General features: G+C 36.5%; 1 protein-coding gene across 3 annotated transcripts in view; it reads right to left on the bottom strand.

Moving 5' to 3' along the window:
• The window catches only part of TASP1 (taspase 1), a 76,805-nt gene that overhangs the window by 37,775 nt on the left and 14,043 nt on the right, over positions 1-24,987 (bottom strand). Inside the window, exons 6-10 of one of the 3 annotated variants that reach the window (XM_079332048.1) lie at positions 24,044-24,128; positions 18,376-18,455; positions 9,237-9,343; positions 2,699-2,818; positions 1,117-1,195 (exon numbers count right to left, since the gene is read on the bottom strand). In XM_079332048.1, coding sequence (XP_079188174.1) covers positions 1,117-1,195; positions 2,699-2,818; positions 9,237-9,343; positions 18,376-18,455; positions 24,044-24,128 — 471 coding nt within the window. The remainder of the gene's footprint in view (positions 1-1,116; positions 1,196-2,698; positions 2,819-9,236; positions 9,344-18,375; positions 18,456-24,043; positions 24,129-24,987) is intronic. The other 2 variants (XM_079332049.1, XM_079332050.1) reach the window with 2 other exon arrangements.

Genomic DNA, 24,987 nt, shown 5'->3' with positions numbered 1-24,987 from the left:
CATCCCTTGAGTAAAAACGTTTTCTAACCTCCTGAGTTCAGTAGAAGCATCCCCTGAATAAGTACCAAGAAGGATATCTGCTTTTATTGACATTAAACTTAAGGGTGAACATCTATATAAATTTTCATGCTCTTCATCCTCTGTCAAATTTTAACTCTGCAACTTGTCACCTTGCTCCCCTCACTATTTCTGCTGCAGGACTCTGCACTGCCCATGGGATATAGTTGATATTACCTAAATCTGAACTCTGCAGATTTCCTTCACCTCTCCCTGAACTGAATGCTGGTAATTCTGATCACTGAGCAGTGGGCAATACCATAAATTTTGCAACCTGACACAAATTTCATAAGTGCTACAAGTAGTTTTTCTGATTGAGGCTGTTCATACAACTAGGAGCAAGAAAAAAAAAAACAGTAAAAGCAACTCCTACATAACTTCACCCAGCTATAACTTCATCTGACATTTGTGCTCTTCAAGGTACCAAATGACCACAATACTTCTGTGTATCCAGGACCTGAGCCTTCCAAAGCTCTCCTAATTCTTACATCACTTTCACAACTGCTGAAAAAATATTTTCTGATACACTTATTCCAGTTTTTTGTTCCTGCCTTTTCCCTTTGCTTTCAGAAGAAAAAGCGAGATGAAGGAAAAAATCATTTAAATAGCTCATCTGAAATAGTAATTAAATTTTTTTGAGGAAAATATGCTGCATGTAACATCTTTGCATCCAAAGGACCCTCTGATTATCTTAGTCCTTTAGACAAGGCTTCCATTCCCAGAGGTATTCTGCATTTAATACAATACTGGATTAATAAGCACTTCTTCACAGGACAGGTTCCTTAATACTTAATAAGTACAACATGTCCTTTCAGTGCAATACAAAAGAGGATAAAAATTCCCATGGTTGCTAATTAAGTAAAAAGGGCAATATAAGTAACCAACAAGAGATCAATTCATGGATTTAAAGACAATACTGACACACACAGACATACATATAGATGCAAACAAATTATACAAATTTAGAATATAGTCTGAAAATGTTTGTATCTTAAATGTGTAAACTATTTACAGAGAAAGATAGCAACTTCATTAAATATTTATAAAAGTAGTAAATACCTGAAGTACTCACAGCAGTGGAATAAGGATTATGAGCTCCTGTATTTTCAGCCCAGCAGCCACAACCATAAAGAGCTGCCTAAGGAAAGAAGCACATTGCTCATAAATTCTAAGTGTATGAGGTTTTTGGTTTATTCCCTTTCCTGAAAAAAAATAAAAATACAAAAACAACCTCAAACCAACAACAATAACAAAAAAAAAAAGAAACCCAAGAAAAATCCAAGTATTAATACAAACTATGAAGAAGAATATTATAACCAAATTGTAATTCCACTCCATTTTGCTACATCCTTCTACTACTCTTGAAAACTGAGTGTTTGTCACAGATACAGTATTCCACCACAGCTTAACAGAAAATGAGGGTAGAGATAACCCTGTTCATATACAGTCTCTTTCACTCTGCTATTAAAAAAAAAAAAAATCTTAAATACATTTAAAAGAGAATTGTTTTTAGACAATGTAAAATGTCAACCAAAAATACAGCTGTACAGCAATGGAGCATAAAATTTCTCATGCACCTCCAAGTTCCCTAGCAACAATAAGGTGACACATCATAAATATATTATTATTATTAATATTAATAAAAATGGAACTATACAGAATTTATAAACATAATCATAATTATATCTAGTATATCATAAATATCTGATGTGTTCTTTCATTATCTTTGTCACTTCCTCCAATTCACAAGGTCATTTAAAAATTAATTAGGACAGCTTCCCTAATATTGAGAGAAATCTTATTTTAAGACTCTTAAGCATTTAAGAGACCATTTGTTGTACTAAGGAGGTATTAAAGCTCAAGAAATGAACATACTGATATCTCTGTCAAAGGGTAACAGAACATCTCACCTGTGGGTCATTTGTTCCCACGTTTTGTTGGGATTCCTTTTATTCCAAATGAGGCAGAGAGATGGGACTTTTAGTTGTTTAGAAAATGTGGTTTATTTTTCTTATTTTCTACAGAAAACATAAGTTCTTGCTTTGGGTGTTGAGAGCACGACCAGAAGTCACAAGACTTATGGTTACAAGATCTTTTAAGGATTTATTAATCAATAAAACACTGTTAACAAGGATATTGATGCTTCTAACCCAATATTAAAAAATTTTGTTTAATGACAGAGTGACTTTTTTTAGTAATTTCTGTTTTAACACATCTATGAAGGCTATTCTGTTACTTTAATACTTATTTTACTTTTTTATATCTTGAACTTTATAGTTAAGCTTTTTTTTTTTTTTTATTTAACACATTTCTGCTTGAAGCTTTAAATTTACATTTTTCATTAGCAACTAAGCTTGGAAGTTTTTCCCAAGGCTTCAGTTTAAATTCTGTGTTCTTTTTCAGGCTTTGATTTACAGGCCCAATGTTTTGAGAATTTCTTGTATTCTGAATTCCAGTATTCACCTATCACTGTTTTATGACACTGGTGGAAGACACTAAAACACTTGCATAACAGTGAAAATGCCTTCAGCGTTTACCAGAAAGGAAGGAAGAACAGAAATTTGCTGTCACAGCTCTTGCTTGACACCACACCTGCTTGTGACAATGAACAATCATTCCCAACTGAAAAAAAAAAGATCACCTGACCAACTCTTCCAGGATGCTTCAGTGCTAAACCTCCACTGGAGACAGCAGCAGCAACATTTCCCTCTTGGTCAACAACAACTGCACCAACTGTATCCAATGTTCCTGAGTCATTCTCCTGCAGGACACACAAACAGGGAAAAAAAAAAAAAAAACCAACTTATCAAAAATAGTATCTTAAAGTCAGATCACACTCCTTAGGAGTGTGCAAGTGAGAGGCCTAACAACAAAATGGATTTGTTATCATGCACCTGTACCCACTGCCATAAATCTTCCCAAAATGCTGTTTTGCCTCAGACAGGACCTTAATAAAATTCTCCAGTAACAAGTAAGTAATATACACATCTCAGAACTCATCCAATGCTTAGATCACCTGCTTTTACACACAATAGTGCCAGAAGTCATGTTTTCTTAGTGGTTGCCACTTGCCCACTAAGAAATTATTCAGCAACTGATGCCAACATCAAAAGACCTTTCCTAAAAGGCCCAAGAAAGCATTTTCAGAGGCTCTGATCTTGAAAGATGTGTGATGCAAAAAAAAAATGAAATAAAAAAAAACCAAAATAACAACAATAAAAATACCAAAGCTCCTCCAAAACTCCCCTCCCCAAAAAAACCTCAAAGGATCACCAAATAAACCAAGCAGCTGTTTACTATGTAAAGTGAAAATACTGATATTCTGAGCAAGACAATAAATAGAAGCCTCAAGGAAAAAAAAAAAAAAAAAACCTCACCTAGGACAGATTCTTTCTGCCAGACTTGTCAGTTTAGGAATCTTTAGTCAGTGAAGCAATTTTACCCTTTGCTGCCTGTAACTAGAGGGTAATCAGAAAAGTTTCCTTGCTTTCATGACTTCTGAGGCAGATTTACTCTCCCCAGGAGCAGGGGTCTTTCTTTATATCCTTCCCCCATTCCTTAATGCACCACACTAAGTCTTTCTTAGAGGAGGAGCAGTTTTCTCCTCTCTGCCTAGGCTTGGCCTAGATTCCCCTCTCTGCAGAACCCAGGGCAAGGCACTCAGACTTCATGCTCCACCACACACACAGCATGCAGTGTACAAAAAATAAAACAAATAAACCAAACTGATCCATCATCCATCACGTACTCCAGAGATGCACAGTGCTGCTGCATAAGCCTCAAGCCTCTCACACAGACTTACCCAGTGAAATAATGCCAACAGTTATTATGTTTTTCAAATACATTTTCTGGACTAGAATTCAGAGGGAGGAATTTAAAAAAAAAAAAAAAAAAAAAGCACCTAACAATTCAACTTCAAATTATCAAGTTCCCATCATCAATTAATTTTCTTGGGTATACTATATCACTTATCAAGCATGGTTTCTAGTACTGCAATGCTGATGATACTCTGGTCACTCTTAATTTAAGAGAGAACAATTGGGTTAATTCTTTATCAGCCTCAAAAGGGAAAATACGTAGTGCAGCACTACTACCATGTTCTACAGTACTTTTCAAGCAACTGGAACTCCTAGGCAGGAGTTTCATCCTTGGTTTTCCCCAGAGAAACTAGGTTTCTTCTCTGCATCTTTATCCAGAACTTCCCTGGCAAGTTCTGCACTCAGATGCTGGTACTGACCATGCTCAATATTAAACAAATGAATGGGTATCCCAACAATAAAGCAGAATAACTGCTTAAAGACAGAGGAGTGAAAAGTTAGACCCACAGTTTCACTGGCACTGGGAAGAAGAGTAAGTTGAAAAACAGAGGAAGGAAGGATTAGGGATCAGGGAGGGTAGGAAAAGTAGAAACAAAATGAGTTTTGACAATGGGAGCAAAGGGGATAAGAAAAGAGCCAGTTCCCTTCTAAGTTGTAAAGATGAAAGAAAATTAAGGAACCTTTTTTTAACATCTCATGTGCAAGTGTATTTTCCAGCTCCCAGGACTCCCAAACACACCCTGAGCTAATACTAACCCAGTTCAATACCAACCCAGTTCAAATAACACTACTCAGTGGATTGAAAAAGACCTTAAGCAGCAGAGCAGGCTGCTCATGGGAGGTGCAGATTCCCATCCTTGGAGGCTTCCAAGACCAGACTGAACAAAGCACTTGCCAACATTAATTCCCTTATGATTTCTGTGTAGAGAAAAACTACTATGATACTACTATGTCTACCCCCTGCTCCTTTTATCAAAGGGAATTACACCCACAACAAAAAATTCAAATAATAGACAACTACAAATATAAAAATCAAGCCTGTCAAAGTTAGTTTAAATAACACAACTTCAAGGCTGGAAATCTTTTCTAAAGGAAGTACTGATAAAGGAAGGTTGAACTGGACCACACAACCTTCTGAAGGAAGTCTGTATCACTGATGCAAAGGAATTCTGTATTTTTCTTCTCAGTAATACAGGTTTAGTGCCAGGGGAGGGGCTGGTTTGTGATTTAAAAAAAACCTCACTCATACATAGGTGATGCTGTATTTATCCTTATCCAGCAAACTGAAAGAAAACCAGTCATGATCAGTCTGATTCCACATCCAATGGGAAAAAAACATCATCAGTATCTTCTAGGGATGTGAACTGTACTGGCAATTCTATGATTTCTGGACCAGTAAATGAAGAGCTCATCATAATTTAACAAAGGAACTTCCTGTACATCTCCCTACAGAAAAGCACCATGTGCCTGAGGAGTCACTGCACCTGCTGAGAAGAATTTCAGTGTCACACATTTCATCTCTACAAATCACACAAATGCTGAAAAGTAGAGTATCTTGTCAAACTGGTGTCAAGACAATAAAAACAAGTATGATAAACAGTACAATTCACAAAGTCTAAAATAAGACCAAATGTTATAAAGGTACAATAAGGACTAAACAAGATTCAGCTTGCTTGTCCTTATCTTTCTATTGATTGATTTATTCAGCCACTTAAATTTTAAATTTTGCAGGTTCCAAAGAAAACTTGGTACTATCTGTTACCAAATTCTGTGTCTGATTTCAGCTACAAAATTATACTTGTCCACTGCAAAAGCAGTTTGGGGGTTTTAACAATGTAGCATTGCAACCTAAGTATAATCTAATATGTAGTTAATATTTTGCACAGAAACAACAGAAACTTGGTGTTGTAAATCAGACCTCACATTACTTAATTTGCACCTTCTAGCAGGAAAGGAAATTAATTTATTAAACCATGATCCAAATACTCAAATTTTGCTAAGAATGTGCACACAAAACAGGAAAATGCTCATCTGCAGAAATGCAGAGCTGTACCACACATTTTTAAAAACTCCTCCTTCCCTCCTGCACTTAAAAAACACAAGCCCCTAAGGAAGCAATCACCAATTAGGAGAGCTCTACCCAGTGCTCACTGAAAGATTCTACACACAGGGCCTTCTCCCTCTCTACTTGAGATAGTTTTGAAAAGCCATGAAAAGTAAATTTCATCTCTGAGTACAACTGACAAAATAGAAAATTAACCAGAGTGAAACAATTAATATTAACAAGATATTACCCACCTAATCTAACTAATCTAATTATACAAAGCGTGATGAACAATCTCAGCCTACCCAGTTTAACAGTTGTTTGGTGTGTAAAAAACAACATTTTGTTTGATCTTCATGTGCAAGATGAGGAAATCATTCCATACTATATTTTCACAAATAAGATTTATTTTGGCTTTAACTAGAATGGGTGAAAATTATTTTGGATTTCTTTTCCCATATTAAATGGATTTTGAAGCATACTTTTGAAAACTGTAAGCTATTATTATCAAAGACCACTTACACAAAAATATGGGATGGAACATTTATTTTTAAAGGAAATTTCCAAACTGCAAGACCAAATGAGACAGACTCTAGGACTGCCATAGTTGACTGCTACATTTACAATTACCTGCACATAGACAAAAATATTTTCTAAGTATGTTCAGTCTTCATACAGTAACTGAAGAACATGGAACTGTTGATATCACATGTATAATTCCAACTGGTGCACAGATATGTAAGTACCTATGTAAAACTGGATAAAAACCAAGCCAGTTTTAATAAAACTCAACCTAAAAAAATGTTATTTATGGAGTAAAATAATTAGACTATAAAATACTGACTTACACTCACCAGTTAAAAAAAATAATGTGTACTGGGGGCTCATAGTGTCGCTTATTCAAGTCAAGAAGAGGACAATTTTTTACAGATATGCTGAGATCAGTTACAAAAGTTTGTAATAGAAGAAGAGAAGTTAAAATTAGGGCTCCTAGCCAAACTCTGCCTAGCTATTTTCAATGACAATTTCCTCTAATAAAAGACAGAATAACAGTAAGCAGACAAATATTTACTTCTGATATTTATTGGTTGTTGAGGGGAAAATTTGAGAATGGCACCACCACATGAGAATGCTTAGTTAACTTCTGTTTGTGAATTATTTCTCAGCTATGTAAATCAGCAGGACTCTACAACTTAAATACTAAATTTTTACACCTTCAAAGTTTGGTGATCTTCCTGTATGCAAATGCACAACCCTCTGCAAATCCTACACTGGGTGAACAATGAAAAATACAACAAAGCGAAAACTCCATTTACCAAAAAATAAAACTCCTTTAATAAGTTACACTGTCAAGTTTTTTCCATACAAATTTAGACAAATTTAAACTGCCTCATTTTTTTAAGGTTAGTATAATTACATTTTTACTGAAAACTGATTTTTAAGCCTGTATTTTAATTTTTAGCTGGTGACATTTATCAGTAGCTCAAACTTCCAAGTAGTTTGAGTCTGTTTTGGTCTGCAGTACTGTCTCTTCTCACTGGCCTATTAGTTTTGATCCCATTGAACTCCACCTTTGTTAACATCCTTTCTCCCTTGCTCTCCCCAGAGTCTGCAGCACTGACAGAGGCACGTGTGCTCAGCTGCAGAACAGAGTAGAAGTGAGTGAGTCAAACCAGATAATAAAACAGCTCTGAAGTCCTGCTGAAAGGAAGGAATGGCCTGCAGCTCCAGAGAAGCACAGCTGATAAAAAAGTTGCAAGAGTATTTATCAATTAAAATAACTTAAACAAGAAGATTAACTTCTAATTACTCAAGTGTTTAAATGGTTTTAAGCCAGTTATTTTAAAACCTTTTATGAGAGCACAGCTTTGACAGTTTTAGGGCAATAAATCACACACCCTGTCCTTGTTAAATGGCCCTTTTCTACTAGTTTGGGGAGATATATTCTACTTTTTTTTTCTCTTTTAGAATTTGATTTTTCATTTCTATTTCATTTTGAAAAATCGCTTTGAAAACCTTACTTCCTGTAAAGCTGCAATTATCCTACACTCTGTGGATAGCATGAGAATTCCATATTGACAGCATGGGTTGGTTTTCATTGCTGCTCCAAGGACAGGATGTGCCCAGTGAGCTGACAAAACCAGCACGTTGTTACTGGATTACCCAGCAGGGAGAAGAGTTCCACCTGATCACCTCCTCTACCTACCACACTGGCCTCTGGGAATCTCTCAAGTGCTGCACAGGACTCTGGAGCCCTTGAAATTTCAAATTGCAGGCTGGTAAGCTCATGCATTGGCATATGTTTCAAGCATTGACTTGCCCCTTATTAAGTGAGCAGCAACAGTGCACAGGGACCCCTCCTCCCTCAGGTGTATTCTCACACTCCCAGTTTCACAAGGAGGTAATTGAAGTCCTGTGAATGGAAAATTTCCAAAATGAACAACTAACTTCCAAAGCTCCCCCATCCTTAATTTCTTCACAGGTCTTAGCTCCTTGAAAAAAGAAAAATTAGCACCCGTGCTAGAGAAAACATCTTATCTAAGAACACAGATGTAAACTGCCTAATTTATCACTGTTTGCATTTGCAGAATACAGAGAATACACTTCTACTAACAATTCTCTGGGATTTATACTGTATTTATATCAATATATCAACTACTCAGTGGTCAGACAGCTCAGCAAAGCAAAGAGAAATGGCCAATCTGAAGGTCCACAGGCCCCAGGTAAAGCACAGGCATTTAATTCAATGAGCTGTACTCTGATACTCAACATTAAACACAAATACTGTCAAGGACATTCTCATAGGTAACCAAAGCTCTACATTTAAACTAAGAGTGAGGGGAACAGAGGGAATCCTGGTAGTTTTGTAGCACAAGTAATATGGGCCAGGTCAATGCCAGATGCATGCACAGATGCACATGTTTACCTACCTGATATTTCAAATTTCACCAATTCCAGTTCCATAATGCAGTGTGTTCAGGAAACATTAAAAAGTGGGGAAACAGTGACACAGATCCCAAGCTAAAGAAAATGTTTTGGTAAATAATTATCTGTTTGTATTTACATTTGTCATATTTCCAGTTCAAAATGAGCAAAATACTTCTCTTAGCACAAACAAGATATAAAGCAATGGTTTGGTTTTCAAATAGCATGGCAGAAAGTTTTAACTGCACGAAGTTTTCATTACATCATGTAAACATTAAGATGGACAAGGAGAACAGGCTTCTAAGACTACATCAGTCTTATATAAGACATGAAATTTATTAGCAATCAGCTGTAAGTTTAGGATGACACAAGAATTTGAAACAAGAGCTAACCTTTTCATTTGATTGTCTTCTTTTCTTTAGTTGAATGAGATCTGTTTCCACCTTTTCGGCCAACTCCAGCTTCCTCTTGTTCCTCTTAAAAGCTGCTAAACTAAACCCTATAAAAATAGTTCAAAAGCATGTAACTAAGTAAAATTTACTTATTTGAAGCAAATATTGATAAGTTGACATTTTGAAGGACGTATCCCCCACTTCTTTAGTGATGCAAAAAGCATCAATAAAGAACCAAAAAACTTTAAGTATTCAAGTTTCAGTGCAAGATGTTCCCATCTTTTCCTAAGTTAAAAATCTCTACTATTGTTCAGCAACAGTGATGAGTAAAGTATCTGGTAGAAACACAGCATGAGCACATGGAAGCTGGTCTAAATCTCTTTGGCAAAAAGCAGCACTGCACAGAAGAGAACAGGATAAGTGGCTTGTGTTAAATTTTTTTTGACTGCTGAGAAGTAAATAGATATCATGTGATCTCATTCTGATAGTCATAAAATTAGGCTACCATTTTATTACCTTAATCACATATCCGTATGTTTACCCATATATTTAAAGCCACACACAGTCTAGCAGTAGTTTATGCTCCATAATCCAACACAGTCTAAAGACCACCTAGGTCTCAAGAAGGCAAACATCTACTTTCCATATCTAAGCCTCACATTCAGAAAAGAAGTGCTCTCTAAAGTGGACCAAAAAATAAAATTGTTATGCTTAAGAGACCAAAATTACATGTTCCCATTTTAGAAGTTTCAATTCATGAACAAGTTGCAGATATTCACATACTTAGTTTAAATTACTTTTGACTCAATATCATCCCCAGGCTGTTTTAACATCCTCTGTAAAATGTAAAGTGGTGGGGAGAAAATGTCTTTTGAAACTTGTTTAACTACACCAAATCAGGCTATTGGGAGAAGAGAGCAATTTGAATCTTTTACTTACACTAGTAAGCCACAAATTCAATGGAAACTAAAAAGTATGGTTTTTTTCTGTAAACTTAAAAAAATGCCATTTTAAATTAAATTCTGAATATAGCTACATCACTATTACTCAGAAGACTGGAACAGATGCATGAAGTCTAGTAATAAATTCAATTCTGCAGAGCCAATGGAACATAGAGCTTTCATTTACAATTTTCACAAAGTACACAGACAGTGAGCATTTTACTTTGAAACTTCTCCACACAGGTGTCAAATTCACTCAGTGAACTCTTCTAATCATGTTTTTAAGTACATAAAACTGGACCTTAATGTACACACAGTTATTCAAGCATATAACTCACTTCTCTCCAAAAACCTAATGAATACCATTTTTTTTTAAATATAAAGCCATATTAAACTGCCATCACCACTGTACTATATAGAGCTGCTTAAGGCAACTACTTAGGATAATGTTTGAAATTAGGACAAAGAGGTAAAAATCTGAATACTTGAAAAGGGGAATAGGCAAAGAATCATGTTACTAACAGGCAGTGGGGAGAAACAAACTAAAAACTTCTCACAGATCAAGAACTTGTTAACAGAAGTGCCCCAAAATAAACTAAGCCAGTACATTGTTTTTAAGAGAATTTTTAAACAGGAGAATTTGTAAGTTGACAACAAGTCCACCAAGCACAACAAATACCTATGGCCAGAGCCACATGGGGTGAGTAAGAATGGTGTATAGCCTTGGTATTGCTCAAAAGCAGGCATTACACAGGGATAAATATCCCTAAGCCTGCTACCTGCTGCTGCCACTGCCTCATGCCAAGTTGGATAAAAAGTGGACCTGGGGTGCAGGAGACCACACAAGCAACCCTGAACAGGTTCCTTGTCCTTCAGAGTGGAATGGCAGCAGTGTCCTGAAACCTCCTGCAATATTTGCATGTTCACCAGTTCAAACACAAGCACAAAGATCACAGCAAACACAGAGAACATGTGTAACAGCTCCAAGCTGCCCTGCCAGCTGCATAGAGCTGCTCTATGGCCTCTCAGCATCTCCACTCCACCTATGCCTTGGCAGCATATTCATCCTGCCATTTCTCCACAACACACAATTCTCCAAGCTTGAGAGATGTTTCATTCACTTAAGACACCAGTCCTTAGCTAAACAATTAATTTTCAGAGGTTACCTGTGCTTTAAGATTGTTTGTCTTTTCAAAACAAGAAAAGACCTGAGGACTTACTCTGAATGATCTGTTAACAGTAACTCCTTATGTGCATTGTTAATTCAAAGTGGTATTGATAAGTTGTGAAATACAGAAAAAAAATCTCATTATTAGCAAAGAAGTACACATCTCTGGGGGCATGTCAGGCAGACAAGTGAAGAAAGCTTTCTAGCAACATTTAATGATGTAGACTGGAAGGGATATTAGGAGGTGTGTAGTCCAATCTGAAAAAAAAAAAAAAAAAAAAAACCAAAAAACAAAAAACCAAGAAACCCAAATCCAATTTAAAAGGATTTGTCAGATTCTGAGCATTTTCAACAATGGAGCTTAGATGCAATTCAAACAAGTACTTTCAGATAAAAAATCCTGGCAATCACTACCCTACCCAGTAACAGCATGTACATTCCACATCATGTTTAGATGAATTGAGAATTGAGTCTTGGGAGCCACAGAGTACAACCAGCCCATCTGTTCTGCTCCCTCATTTATGCACCTAGTGGCATAAATAAAACTGCCTCAGAGCTGCTGGGAGAGGAAGGGAAAAAAAAAAAAAAAAGAAAAAAGCCCCAGAGCTTTACAAAATGACTGTTCTTGTTTAAATGCCATTCTCAGGCCTTATCCTGACTAAACACTTAATGAGTGACAACCATAGCACATCAGAACCATTATAAATAAATCCAACCTCATTTACAGTATTTATCACACATCCCTGCCTTGGAGCATGGGGTGCCTCTTCTGGAACAAATCATCTTCAAGGACCTGGAAGCACCTTCCTAATCCTCCACATTTCCCCTTCAGCCCCCAGGGTACCAGCAGGAACAGCCCATGTTTACTCTGTGATTTGGGTGTAACTGTGCCAGACAAGGGAAGCATTGGTGGAATTCTTGGTCATGGCAGAGGTGACAGAAGTGTAGGGTTTTGCTAGAGAGAAGGTTCAGTGGCTGAGATCAGAAAAGGTGAAAGTGGCTCATGCTCAACTCCACTCCCCTGCAGGAGAGGTGGCATTAGTGGATGTGGCATCAGAACATGCACTTGATAATATTAATCTGCAAATGCAGAAAAAAAAAACTCTCACAGCTTCATCTTGTTCAAAGCTCAGACTGCTGTAGATGTTCAAAAGGTTATGATGTTACTGGACATCCTGATGAGAAAGGGCCACAGGATCTCCATTACATCATTAATTAGCACAAGATTCATCTCCTAAACTATTATTGGTAGACAACAAACAGACCTTTTTTACAGGCTTTGTTCATGATTAACACCACCAAACAGATGAGGAATTCATTTCCAGCAAGCAGATCAGTGGAAGAGATCATTAGTCAGTTCAGAGATTCATCTGAGCCACTTGTCTGCCATAAAACTTCCATGTCATTTACTCATCTCCTGTACTCTGATCATTCCCTTAACTCCTTTAACCATTATACTATGTACAAGTAAAAAATGTTATCAAAAACCCTGGCAGTTCTATTAGATAATGATACAATGATGAGGTAAATGAAACACAACTATATTCCCCATCCTACATAGCTCTTCAATAGTTTCTTAGTCACCTTCATAGCCCATTAGAAATGATTCAGAGAGCACAGGCAAATGAAAAGCAGACTTGTCCTATACATGAAGTCCTTGAAACTACTGAATTGTACATACAGACCTAAATACAACATTGAGACACGTTTTCATTTTTTAAATAATGATGCAATTGATACATATCTACTTGTTAATTCTAGCCCTGTGTACTTTAAACAAGAATACACTGTTCATTTCTTATTGCAAATCATTTTTACAAATAAGTCCATGTTTCCTTAAAACCCCCCAAGCTTTTATAAGCAGCATCTATCACCTTGGTTTTTTTCAGCAAAGTTGAAAATTTGGAAAATGGCTATGTGAAAAACTATATTCTCAAGAGGTAGGAAATATAAATTATTAGCACCACTAAATGACAAAGCAAGTTCAGGAAAATATTCAAATCTTCCTGGTTACAGTAGTGGAACAGCAAGCTGGGAACACAAACACCAAATACAAAATTTCTATCACACACGTTACAAATTATTATGCAACTAAACATTACATAACCTGTAAGTGTTCAGCAATCCCTGTTTAAAATCAAACTATAAATTGGAAATACTAAGAAAACTCCAAGAATATTTTTAAAACTTTGAAATAGAGACAGAGCTCTGACCAATCATATAGCACCCCCTGGCAGACAGTGCTTAGAGTCAGCTGGGAGAAGCTTTCTGCATTTTATCTTTCTATTCCATATTAAAAGAGAATGCAACTATTGGAGAAGAGAATTAAAAAGGAATATACCAACAAATTAGTTAACCCACAGGAATTCAAATGATCTTGTGAACAATTCTGTTGAGCAGTTGCTAAAATAAATGACACAAATGAGAACAGGCAAATGGAAATAAATTTCTTTTTGATGAATATATTTTAAATGACAAATTAACACCACTTAGGCTTGTGCTGGGACTAAAAGACTACTAGAGATAGCTTCCATGTTGCCATACTTTGACAGAAACAGCAACATGAATGGAGGGGAAAAGATACTTAACAAAAGCACATTAAAAAAAACAAGCTATCTTTCAGAGCACTACTGTATAGATCTGTTCCTCACAACACAAACTCAGGGTAAACTGCTGCTGGACACAGCATTTCTTAATAATTCCTGCAAGAAATCTTGTTTTTCATGAATCAGCCTCTCCTGAGCCTGAAAGATTTTTATTCAAAGTATCTCCTGGGCACTTTGGGCCAACCTTTTTCCTGGGTAACTTAGAGCCATTCTCGTGGCTGCACTCAGCTGTTCCAATTTCAGAACAGCAAGTGGCTCTACAATACTGTCTCCACATCCAGGGAGGATTTACATCATGTACTCAGATTAACCAAGCTTCCTAAGCAAATCCCCAGAACCCTCAAGTTTATCTCCAAATCTTTCATCCTCCCCTTAAAAACAAAGAAAACATGGTCTGAGCCACTGCCTGAAACTCATAGCACAGTTCCAGCAATAAGGCAAATGTTTTTCTTAATAAAGTAATAATGAAGTAATGAGAGGACTGGGAGTGAGGTGAGATTTGGGGTTCTGGAGGAGAGGGAGGCAATACTGCTGGTCAGGGAGACATACAGTGTCACTAGAAATAGTACAGTCTGTACTCCACTCACCCAGAAAATTCCCTCATTAAAGAATCCAAGCAGCCCTAAGACAAGCAGGAATTTCCTTGCATGCACACAGTTAGTTAACAAAAAAAGTAACAAAGTACAAATAAAGAAATGGTCTGTCACAAGGAGAATTTCAAATCAACCCATATCAGCCCTGAGTCTGTTGAACAAGACATGATTTTACTGATGACACTAAGTTAATCAAGGTAGTTAGAGAATTTGACTGAAGAAGGATTCTGAGTAGAATTCTGACAATGAAGTAGCAGCTCTGACTCAGCAAGTCTCAAAATAATGACAATGAGGTAACTTGTAGTTGTAAAGATTTCTGCAGCTGCTGGAAACTAATATGGGTTCAAAAGGAAACAAAAATTCATGTCAGAAAATGCCACTGTTTACTTTCCACGCATTTTTCACACACAAGTCAGGAATTTGGAGTCTGGAATAGTATGAGGGATAGGGGAAGGGAAGCAAACACTTGTTCTGTTCTTACATCCTTCCTTAAGCATCTTATTTGTGGCCACTCCTGAACTACAGGTCACAAGTTATGTGGAGCTGCAGAATTCTATGAATAGCTGCTGAACTGCAGCTATTTTTGTTCTTATATAACATTATCCACTGAGGTGCTTACAGGCACTTTCACATTGTTAGAGTTACAGGTTTGCTGCATGAGTAGCTGCCTTCCTCCTCTTTCCCCTTGAAGACTTAACACTGTAAGCAAATGCAAGATGCTGTCTTACACCATGTTATCTTTGTCAAAGATAATTTGCATCTACCATAGGCTGAACTGATAATTTCAGCTAGAAGTGTTTTGGATATTACTAGTGCAGGCACCAATACTGGCAGCTGAGGATGTACCTCAAATTTATGTGGCATATTTAAAGTGCACTTTTAACATTTTTAAGAGACTGCATTGTACAGTAATTCAGCACTCCTAAATTGTAATTACACCTTAACACTTGGATTACACTTTCTAAGAAATCTCTAGCACAGGGCAACAAAGTGCTGGGATAAGCCAGTGTGAGTTCTGTACTGGCAGGCTCTAGTTTGTGTAGGGATTCATAAATTCAGCTTCCTTGCAGACAGATCACATTTCACGTGTTTGAGTTTGTTTTTTTAAAACCACCAGCTCTGTACACTGGAAAGTCACCAGGTTTCTACAAATGGTAGAAATCCCATTTCCTCACACACTTGACAAACCAAAGAAGACAAAGTACGTGAGCCTTGACAAAACCTTGATGTAATTCAACAAGTAACAAGGTTTAAAACATGCTTCCAGTTTGGTGCTAGGATACTTGGATATTTCAGAGAGAATTATGGAGCGTGGTCACAAAGCTGATCGTGATCCTTTCTTTGATACTGACCACAGGGAAGCTCCATCCATGCAAACCAACACCCAAATGCCCTACAGCAGCTATAACACAACTCTTCTCATCCCAGGTCCAAGAAAAGGGAGACCGAGCAAGACAACTTCAAGAATATATTTTCCATGTGCAGCACAGAGAGGCCAAAACATGCACACAATTCTCCCTGCCAATACTTATTGCAAGTACGTGTCTAAATTTGGATTAGAGGGTTGGGGGGGGATTTCAGGTGGCTTTTTTGTAAGTAAGTTACTAAATATATTTTCCTGATGTTTGGCAATTAGTTCTTTGTTTTGCAGAGCTATTCAGATGATACATAATTTACCCCATTAGTTTACCCCCAGTTCTCCATGCAAACTTTACCACAGCAATGGAAGCAAGCACAATTTAAAAAGTCTCTTTGAAGATTGTTACATTATTTAACAAAACAGCTCAGTTCAGATGAGAGCCCTTTGTGGTTGCTTGGAAACAACATCCTCTGATTGTTTCCAAAGCATATCTAACTGGACTTTCCATGGTAACATTGGATAAATTTATTCTGGCCTCTTACATGTTACCTGTGAGAGAGCTTCCAATTTCTTTTCATTTGCAACAATCCCATGTTGTCACACATGTTGTTAACGGCCATTTTCCAATCCCAGTGACCAGAAGTCAATGAAGTACAAAATTTACTTTGCTAAGGACATGGACAGTTCATTTTCTGGAACTGATTTTTCAGAGTTTTGTTTACTCTTGTATTATTTTTTCAAAGGGAAAAACTCAGATATATTACCATTAATAACTATACTGCAGAATTAAATTGCCATTCCTGTTTGTTTCAACTGTTTTAATGCAAACTGTTTTGCTAAATAGAAGTATGCTGAATGTACTGCAGAGACAAAATGCAATTAGTGGTCTTTTGAAGCAGGATTGTGAAAATACATTGGCTGGGATTATTCTTCTGATGTTTCTCCAATGTAAATTCATAGTATGGATTAGGCAGACCAAAATAGCAGTGGTCATTCCTATTTTTCAATTGTAATGTGGAGATTTGCTCTGACTTGGGTACACTGTAGCTAGTAAATTTATCAATTGGCAATTAGTGTCACAATCTAATCATCTCTGTCATGATAGACAAACATTGGTACTAGAAACTGTTAAAATCTGTGCATGCAAACAAATTTAGTCAATGAATCTTCTTTATGAACTATCTCCTGCATGTAAACAGCAACTACTTTCCTAAAAAGAAGAGACAAAGCAACCTCCCTCTCCGCGCAAAAAAATTCAAAGCTTTAAGTCTTCTTCTAGAGCCACAGAAACAAAGGTGTTCTGCTCAGCTTGGCACAACAGTTGTTCTGCAAATGCTGTTTTGAACAGCAGATGGAAAGAGCAAAAGTTCCAGTCATTTGGAGCTAGAGATCAAAACTTTATGTTCAAAATGAAATGTATCATGAACACGTTATGAAAATTGGCATGATCAAATAAAACAGTGCCACTCTTTCAGGGGTAAGATTGCAGCATTGAGTACCAACAATCCTGAGCTGCAGTTTCTAGGCATTTGTCTACATTTAAAATTAGACCAAATAAAAAGTTTAATGGAAGCCCTGGATTTCAACCTCTGATCTAGGGACAAGTTATATATTTGAAGTAGTAATACTGTTTACTGTAAAATAAACATTCCTAATGTTCTGTTTTCTCCTTCTTCAGGTAATAACCTCTGATTCCTTTCCTGCACTACCTCAACAGGCAGCACAGGGCATGTTCTCACCTACAGCAAACTACAGACTGGTAGGAATGCCACTTTCTAAATGAGAGGGGAGCTGAAGAAGGAAGAGAACCACATCCTCCTTTCCATGGGTAAGTGCACTCATTTTTAGCCTAGTTCATAGATGATGCATCAATGTAATGTAATCACTTATTTTATATAAGGACAAGAAGCTTTTCTAATAAATTAACATTAGTATACAGCATAATCCAAGTCTGTTGGGTTATTCTATCAGATTAGGTGAAGTCTTATGTTGAGAAAAAAAAAGGCAAATTAACTTGATAGCCTGTTTAGACAAGAGCAGTTTTGGACAAAGACCCAGAGACTGTGTAGTTACACCAATCTCAGAGACAAGCTGGCACCTGCTGAATTTTCATACACGGCTAGTTGGTGCTGTTAGGGTCCAAGATGGATCAAAACTGGAGACTTGTAGGACTGAGCTGCTAAAGAGCCTACATGTTGGTTAAAAAGAAGTCCATCATTGGATTTAGTCCTAGAATCACAGAATCACTTAAATTATATATTGCTAAAATACAGCTAAAGTAATAGTTTACAGGGTTTTTTTTATTTTGATACTTATTATAAAATCAGTAAACTTAAACAACCCTTACAGACCAAAACACCATAAGCTAGTTGAATGTTAGGAACAATGAAGTGATGCACACCTCAAAAGATGAGGCACCATTTAAAGTTACTCTGCCCTGTTCTTCCTACTGACACCACCAGTTTACTCACTTGTAGCCATGATACCTGGAGGACATGCTGGTATCCCGTGATCAACTGCCCATCTGAAAGCTCCTTCACCAACTAAAAAGCTAGGAGACACAGAAGAGGGAGTTTAAACAAAACCACATAACAAATCCCCCTTTGCTTGCAATTTTTTTTTTTCTAATTGGTTTGGTCATTTTTAAACCATAAGCTGTCTATACTTCACAGGACTGTCTGCTATGATTACATTTGGCAACTTTATGCAGTTTCATTAAAAGATTATGCAGCTCTGACATTAAGTTTATTACTGAACAAAACCAAGTGCTATTAAACTTGAAATTCATTACAAAACAGCATCAGCTTTCAACTGCAGCTAAAACAGGACAGAGCTGTCTCAAGTCTTGCTCTCTATAACAACGTAGCAAAATCCTGAAGACCAAAAATATGGGATGAGAAAGGTGAGAATGGTGAGGTATCAGTAAAGCCAGCTAGAGCCAAAGGAATACCAAAGAAGTATTTTGAGAAATACAACACATGCTAAAAACTAATCTTATTGAAACTAACCTTATTTAGAAGGATTGAGGTCTATTTCAAGGAGTTTTATCAAGCATTTGCAAGTGAGACTAGCCCACTAAATTTTAAATAGACTTGTAAAAAACTCCAGCCATTTGAGCTGCTGTTTTCTAGTCTTTAGCATAGTGAGACAGTACACACTGCTGTGACAACAAACAAGAGCAAACGCACACACATGGAACTTTTAGGGATAGAAGAAAATGCAAACCTCATCTTGTTTCCCCTATAATCTTACTGCCAAAAAGAAAAGGGAATGTAGTAGCTGGAAATGAGACACTTTCATAAAGCTGTTGCTGTGCAACACAATAAAGGACAACTACTTTCAATCTTATGTAAAAATGGACAGTGAAGTTAAGAATAACACAACTGCCTCATGAACACAAGAAGCAAAGACTAAGAATTTTAAGCAAATTGAAAAAGTTTCACAGAAGTACCAGAGTTATGAAGATGAGTCTAGAGAAGTTATTCCAGCTACAGAGTAGTCCCTGGGGCCATGCAATTTTCAGTTTCTGAGAACACTACTGATAAAGCAAATTTGTTGGCATTAATGCTGCTGGAAGTTTTTTTGACAGTGCTACATCCAACACCTGCAGCTTTCATTGCATAGTATTTTGTGGTGCAATATTCTGTCTTCTATATGATTTAACCAATCCAAAACATGTGCCCAGTCTTTCTTTACAAAAGTCTCAAAAAAGGTTGATCTACATGAGAATTTGAATTGTTAAATGCATATTTCTTACCATTGTTAGTGCAGCTCCAGGTAAGAATTGTTCACATTGCAAGATACTGTAACATAAGTTATTGGGTACTTTGGCAGAACTCAAGCATCTACTGTTAGGTAAGTTAGTGCTCAAGAAACAACCTGGCACTGACACATAACACAAAAAACTTTCAATATGAACATAAAAAAAGATATGCAAACTGTAGCCAAACCTAATTTAGTAGTATTCTTCATTGTCTAAAAGAAGTTTGGGTTTGGTCTTTATCAAACAGTACATTTTTGGGAAGTAAATAAGCATTTCCTTTCCAATAAAATAATTTACACAGAGAGAAAAGTTAGGTGGGAAAAGCATCAAACTAAACACTGGGAGTTTGATATATGGTAACTTGAGCACAAGTCAGTGAGAGACACTGTGTTTTAAAAGCATTTTCACAACTGCCTTTTAATGCTTAAAAACAGAAAGTATCACTAGTATTCATGGAGAGTGCAACAACGCACCCAAGAGTGTCTCCTAACTTACGTACTGTGATTTTTAGCTTGTTCACATTTCTGTCCTTAATTCCTAGATTCCTTTCCCTCCTATAACACACCCAGTTTTAGTTCCAAAGAGTCATTAAATTAGTTAAGAGCAGAAAATTAATTGAGGCTCCGTATCAGAGATCATCCACTTTTTCTAAAATGTTCAGTTCAGATCATTAAAGGACTCTGTAATCACAGAGTAGTTAAATTAAACTGTTTACAAGACAAATAGCATTGGGATCTCAGTGCTTTGTTATCTGTACATAAAAACAATTTACTGGGGGAAAGGGAGGATGAATAAAGCCAGTGTACTATAGAAAGCAGTCAAACCACCCCAAGTTTCAAACACCTTCAGGCTAATTCAAAATACAATTTTCCAAAGGGAGGGGGATAACAAATACATAAACAAAGGATGAATGAGTTTATTCTTTGCTATTCTGAATGTTGGGTCTGCACAAACAGAACATAAAGACCTTGCTTGCAAATATCTCAGACAGAGTATTCTGCAGTTCTTACAGCCTCAGAACACAGAAGATGAAAACACCCTCCCTCCCCTCCCAGCAAGGAGGTGGTGCTCAGATGTGCTCTCCAGTTCCAGGCACACCAAGCCTTATTAATAGAAAATATAAGTAAAAGCCTCTAAAATGGTCTTTTTAGGCAATTTTCTCCAAGAACATCATTATGCTGGTGCTGAAGACTCCAAATAGGGCCATTTAATATGGGCTGTAGAGAAATGGGCTGCTCCACATTAAACAGAAGTGTCATAAAGTTTGGTTCCTGGTCAAGGTGATCCTGATTGTAGTAAATACACTTTGCAACATCATAAAATGTAGCAATCACTCTGAAATCAGCGTTACAAAGAAGAAATTGTTCTGAAGAAATGCAGAACAGAGAGGGAAGGTGGTGTAAGTCCTCATTCACTCTTGAAACTTTCTTGACTATGCACTGCCCTACAGGTTACACAATGTTTGTAACCTGCACAAAATATTGTAAAGCTGCAAAGCAATTACAAATCCCTGTGTATCCAAAGAGAGGGGGGACTAAGAAGGAATTCTTTTCCCATATAATTATTATTAGAAAGGCATATAGACATGGACTTGATGTCAGCAGCACTAAGAAGTTCTAAGAAAGACATTTAGGTGCATTTATGCTGCCCTGCAAATCTTACCAACATACATTTAAGAGCAGACAAATGTAGAAGTCTTTTCCCTTAGGTCAAGGTTTCATTGCAGGAAACAGAAAATCTTCAAGCTTATAACTAAAAAACATCTAATTTATTACCCTGATCAAAGACCACTTCCAAAGGTTCATCTAGTTTGTAACCATGCAATTACAAAAGTAATTTCTTTTGTAAAAGTATACAAGGAACTGGAATATCTTACATGAGATGATGCAACATTACAAGTTAAGTATTTTCTGTTCCTGCATCAGAGAAAATCCTGACAAGACCAAGCTGAATAAAGTAAGACAGAAAGATGTCAGGGCCTTAGAGGTTTCAACAACTGTACCACACATTTAGGGTTTCTCTAAATTTTTCAAATACTGTTTGGATAGTGAAATTATGTGTTTTAAATAACAGAGCAAGAGACTGACTCAGGACACACTCTACAGAGCAATGTACAGCACATTAGATACATCAATTCAGACACTTGGTCCCTCCTTCCCAATAAGCTTACCACCTCTGAATAGCTTAATTCACACTCATTGGAATTTCTTCCATGGAAAATCAGAAATATACCACTTTGAATTGGTTTTGAACTGCCCCTATGAAAATGTATGCTGCACAGGGTAAACAGGCCAAGCAAACTGTCTTCACATGTTCTTTTATAGTGACTAAACTCCCTAATGCCACTTTTACTAACCTCACAGCTCCTGAATTTTTCCTGTTTGGTCATGTGCCAAATATTTTTGGCAGAAAACATTAAGCTAGCTTAGATCATGCTATAGAAACAGTCTCTACCATGGGTTTCTTCAAGCAGTATCTGGAAGATTCCCCAACACACTATATGCCAATGAGAACCAAGATGAAAACCAAGTCTCTTTACAATTAAAAATCACTTACTAGAATCCTGACACTTCCTAGGAATGCCAAAATATGGCTAATCTCTTGTCATTTGACTCTAAGTACTCCCAGCTAGGGCAGGAATATATTTCAGTCCCAAAATAATGCGTCAGGCCATCACTTTCAATGTCCATGAATTTTATCATTCTGACTTTGCATACCCTGTGTGCTTAGAAGCATCCACCACAGCAAGCCCAAAGCATAACCCATCATATCCCACTAGCATAGCCTGCTTCCAGGGTAAAAAATTTGCCTTAATAAGATGTGCATTCAAAATCCAGAAGGGGGAAAGAGGAAAAGAAAATATTTATCATGTAACCCAAGCGCACAACATTTGAACACTAAACTTTAATTTAATTAAGTTTTTAAACCTCAATAAACTGATTCCAAAGACAGCTCATCTCTCACCTTGAGATTTGAGCTACCCTGTCTTTAAAGTATCTGCTAGCCTTGCATAGTACTCAAAAAACTTAGTCTTGCCCCTGGAGGGCAAGAGAATATAGCTCCTTTTCCACTCAGTATTTTTAAAATAATAGCATCATAAACTAGGTCATAAAGTCATAGCAAAATACCCAAGTGCTCTTCCTTACAATAATTCTAGACACTGAAAACAATCCCAAGTGCTTGCTCCTGTAGCTGACTTCAGTACTACTTCTGGGACACAAAACCCCCACATTTCACACTCATTTCACATTCTAATGTACCTCAGCAAAGCCTCATTTTCTTCTGACAGCTAAAGAAATGAGCAGCTAACAGCTATTGAAATTGGAGTTCCTGTTCTTTAGCAAACCACTCCACAATTACTCTGTTCTTTATCCATTAAAGAAAAGTGCTTAAAATGCAGAATCTGTCTGTTGATAGTTTGTTTTTTTAGGTGGCTTTTTCTGATCTATGAACTTTTTTTGCATATGACAGAACACTGAAATCCTCACTGTTTAAAATGGAATACTGCACCATACAACTATAGGCTACCTGGCTAATTTTTACAGAACACTACAGTAAGGAAAGTGAAATGTATTAATCTAATAATTACATTTTTTTAAACTACATAAATTCTGGTTTGATACTTCTGCAAATACTGACCACTAGTTGGCAAAGGGCAGCAAATTCTGCCACAGGTATAGTAACTGAGGATAGCAGTCAATTACTATGAATGAATTCTTCAAGTTCTCTACTTGTCAATTTAAATTAGTGAAAATAAGATGGTTTTAAGAGTAATCAACACTGACACATTTCTTAGATTCTTTCCAAAGTGAGACAAATAACATTTGAAGTTATTCTGTGTTTAATACTCACCTCTTGCATCTAAGTTTTATATCCATCTCAATGGGGGGGACTGCTTTTTTTTTCATTTTTGTTGTGAATATTATTTACATTTAAGATTTATCTTTAAGAGGAAGCTACTAAACATTACACATTTCCATGAGGGCAGAAAAATAAGATTTTTTTTTTATATTTATCAAAAACTGCTGCTTTTTGTTAAAGTTAGACAGAGGCAAAGGCAGTAGAATTTTCCCTTTAATCTTGGTTTTGTTTTTTCAAAAGGCTACAGTAAAAAAATAATAATTAAATATGACAACTGGAAATAATCAGATAGACAAACTATCACAAAATGATATTGCTATCTATCCCTAATACCTCCTTCCACTGAGTACACAAGAAGTTTCAAGATCAGATAACTTATCTTCTTTTTAAAGGCACACTACCACTGGTATGTAAAACAGCACCAGCCTTCCTGGGTGAGATAAAACCTTCAAATATTTCATCCATGCAGCAGAGAGGAAAGACTGAGGCAAAGTCAAGCAGAACAAAGCAATTACCAAGGTGGAATTCTGCCAGCAGAGAGTTTCCCCTTCTGCCCTTCACACAACAATCTATTTGCAACCGAAACTGGATTCTTGATTCCTAAAAAAGAAAAATTAGCAACAAATGGGAACAAAACATTAAAATATTTTTCCTCATAGAGCTAATGTTCATTTTGGCAGTGGAACTCAGCTTCCTTGCACTTCCAAAGGTTTGTTAAGTCATTAAGAGGCACCTTATGTCATTTCAATGTAGTAACAACTTGTTCAGATTTCCCTTCACATGCTTTTAGTAGTGACAAAGCCTTCCAGTAAACACTCCCCCAGTTTTTTTTTTAAAAGAAAGAACAAACCAGATTGAAATAGGAGAAGTGGTCTCCTACCACAGAAATCTCATGCAAAATCTATTGTGTCTAAGGGTCTAAGATGTTTATAAGCATTAATTTTACTAGGTGGAATTTTCATTTGGATCTTTTGATCTATAATAGATCTATTCTATTAAACAGAATTTACAGCAGTCAGGCTTAGCTGTCTCTCACTCTCATTTTCCTCCTTCCCCAAGGTTGGAAGTATATATTTTTGCAACAAACAAGGCTTGAAACACTTAATTTTACTTTTTATTTTAGAATTATATCTACATGAGGAAGCTATTACCACAGTCTAGAAGTATTCTAGGATAAAGAACAAAGCTTGAAATCTTGTCAGAAAAACCTATTCAACGGTAATAGTTAAGGTTGTTCATGTATTTAGAATAAAACCTCAACAATCCCTATTTGGTACTTTATATCCATATTTGTTTTATACTGAAAGCTAAAACTATACAAAAGAAAGAAACACACTAGTTCCTATATTAAATAAATCCCATATGCAAATAAATGCCTGAGCACAAAAACAAATTAAAAGCCTAATTTAAATGCTTGAAATCTTTTTAAACAACTGAATTTTATTACGAAATTCTCATT

The sequence above is a fragment of the Erithacus rubecula genome (genome assembly GCF_903797595.1).
Source record: "Erithacus rubecula genome assembly, chromosome: 2".
Classification (NCBI taxonomy): Eukaryota; Metazoa; Chordata; class Aves; order Passeriformes; family Muscicapidae; genus Erithacus; species Erithacus rubecula.
Note: the sequence above shows the minus strand (reverse complement) of the source record. Positions and strands in the feature narration are given on the sequence as shown.